At 39.4% G+C, this 2,288-nt stretch overlaps 1 protein-coding gene across 1 annotated transcript; it reads right to left on the minus strand.

Moving 5' to 3' along the window:
- Nucleotides 1–514: 514 nt before the first annotated feature.
- Nucleotides 515–2,073, minus strand: LOC146476150 (uncharacterized). The gene has a single exon (XM_085114635.1). It carries the CDS (start codon nucleotides 1,855–1,857, stop codon nucleotides 1,282–1,284), a length of 576 nt encoding a protein of 191 aa, XP_084970761.1. The 5' UTR covers nucleotides 1,858–2,073; the 3' UTR covers nucleotides 515–1,281.
- Nucleotides 2,074–2,288: the final 215 nt, after the last annotated feature.

Below are 2,288 nucleotides of genomic sequence, written 5' to 3' on the forward strand. Positions count from 1 at the left end.
ACTCGCATGTCTGATTTTTAGATCTCGCACATATCGCATTTTCGCAACTCGCAAGTCAGATTTTTCAACTCTCATGTTGCATTCAGTTTTAACAACTTGCATGTCGGAGGAACTTTGGAATCCACAACTAAACTATAACTCGCCTGTCGCATTTTCACAACTCGCATATAGTATGACACCTGCAAGTTTTTTTACAAATGACTTGCGAGTGTTCAAGATAAAGTGCTTTTCTTCCATCCTTCAAACACTTACAATCATAAACGGAATATTCATTTCATTTGCATGTTATTTTAATTAAAAAAATCCTCTCGTTCTACGATGGAAATGATGGAGATGCCTAGAAATAATAAAAATAAAAAATTAGTATGGTAAGTAATGCAAAGGCCTAAGGTCTTTGCATTGTTTACCAGCAGGAAATCAGTTTTCAAATTTTTATTTTTTACGATTGCCAGAGCGGTGTTCCCTTCTGACCCATTTTATCACGTTTCCGTATTCAGTGCGTTTCACATTCTACTTTTGCATAATTATGTTTATTCACTGCAATGCAAGTTGTCTATTCAATATTTATCCACGACAATAAAGCGAAAGTAAGATCGAATTTCAAATTTGTTATCTTCGACATCCTCAAACCGCATCAGTTGTTTTACCAAACCTTATTCGATTGCAGAAACCTTATGTGCGGATCAATATTAATAAAACACAGCGAAGATATCATCTCCTCCATAAAAACCACCTGCACTGTTCATATACGTTTCTGTCTGTTAAATTGATAGTCAAACTTGATAGAACAATATATGGCTTGCTGGAGGCATCTTGTTGAAAAATTGCCATCTCCTTTGCTCTCGTTCCACGGATTTCCCGAGCCAGTTAGAACTAATTCAATACGTAAGTTTGGTTCTATACACATATATACACAGCCGAAAATCTGCAATCGGCCAAGTGAAATCTCATCTTAAATTAAAAAAGTCAAATCAATATAAATTTGAATTTTATGCGGAGAAGCCCTGTCACTTTACGGTTTTCACTCGCGGCCCGTTTGTATGGATATGTTTTGTGGTGTGTTTGTAATTAAGATTTCTTCAATAAAAGTTCTCAATTCATCAGTATCCTGTTTGCTTATACCAATGCACTGAATCTATTTCGTGTTAATAGACACGCTACATAAACATAAATCTCCACAATATAGCTATTAACCGAGCAACAACTTCTGGAAAACGCCAAGCGAGCGCGGCCAAATTGACCGAGTTGCACGGCAGCTTTGCCGATCAAAGTACAAGCTGTTCAAAATCTTTTGTTCAAGACCCGTAGGAACTGCCTTTGGTAATGTGAATTGTCTGTGGAATCACAAACGCCCTTTTTCCTGAGTTTGTGGCTCATCAAGGACATGTTACTGGTCTCTCCTAAGCCGTATTTGCGGGTATGAGCTTCACGCAAACCGTTATTTTTCGTAACGCGATCCTGTGCTTCTGTCTTCGACAAGTCCGTAGATGGCTGCTCTCGTACGTTCCCTTGTGTTGCTCCGCCATAAAAGGTGAACTGGCTCCCCGCTAGGCTGCGTTCGTTATTACGAGGTAAATGCCCTATGCTGTTGCTCCGCTGTAATCCCTTCTCGATAGCGAGTTTCGACTGCTTTTCCTCCTTGCTGAACGCGCGCCGTGAGAACGGCTGCGATCGAAACAGTGGCTTATTTTTTGTCAATTCACCGTAGTCTGCAGTCTCTTCCTCTTCACCTGACAGATTATAGCTGTAGTGTAGAATTCGATTCCCATCTCGATTTACTTGGTTTGTCATGACAAGTGCATTGTATGCGCTTTCACCGAGTTTAGAGATGGTAGAATTACTGTTCTGTCGCTTCATTTTTACGAAATTTAAAACTTTTCACTGTTTAGCTCAGGTAGTCCCATCAATCCGCCATGAAATTATCAAAACAAATAACTCGCCAAGATTTAACAAGCCGAAAATTCACATTCTTGTCAGTGAATTCATCTTTTTGCGCAGCAAGCGCTGAGTTATTGATTTGAGCTAGTTGTTTTAATAAGCCATTTCCTATGCGCGCCTTCAGCCAACAGCTGGTATGTAGATTTATTTTATTTTAATTGTCGTTTGGCTTGAGTGACACCCTACGCAGTTCTGGTTTCAAAGGAGATGGCCAATTGCTTTCTTACTGTTAACAATATATACTTTTGTAGGGGCATTTTTCGGTGATCATTGGAGTTTCAGGAAAGCTTCCTGAAAGTTTAATGCGGCTGGCCACAACATGGCAAGCTGGAACAAGTTTTAAAAAATCA

The sequence above is a fragment of the Pavona decussata genome, unplaced genomic scaffold (genome assembly GCF_977016875.1).
Source record: "Pavona decussata unplaced genomic scaffold, jaPavDecu1.1 SCAFFOLD_78, whole genome shotgun sequence".
NCBI classification, from domain to species: Eukaryota; Metazoa; Cnidaria; class Anthozoa; order Scleractinia; family Agariciidae; genus Pavona; species Pavona decussata.

What these genes read in the sequence shown, in the direction of transcription:
- LOC146476150 (XM_085114635.1), bottom strand. Translation starts at nt 1,857, where the DNA reads ATGAAGCGACAGAACAGTAATTCTACCATCTCTAAACTCGGTGAAAGC.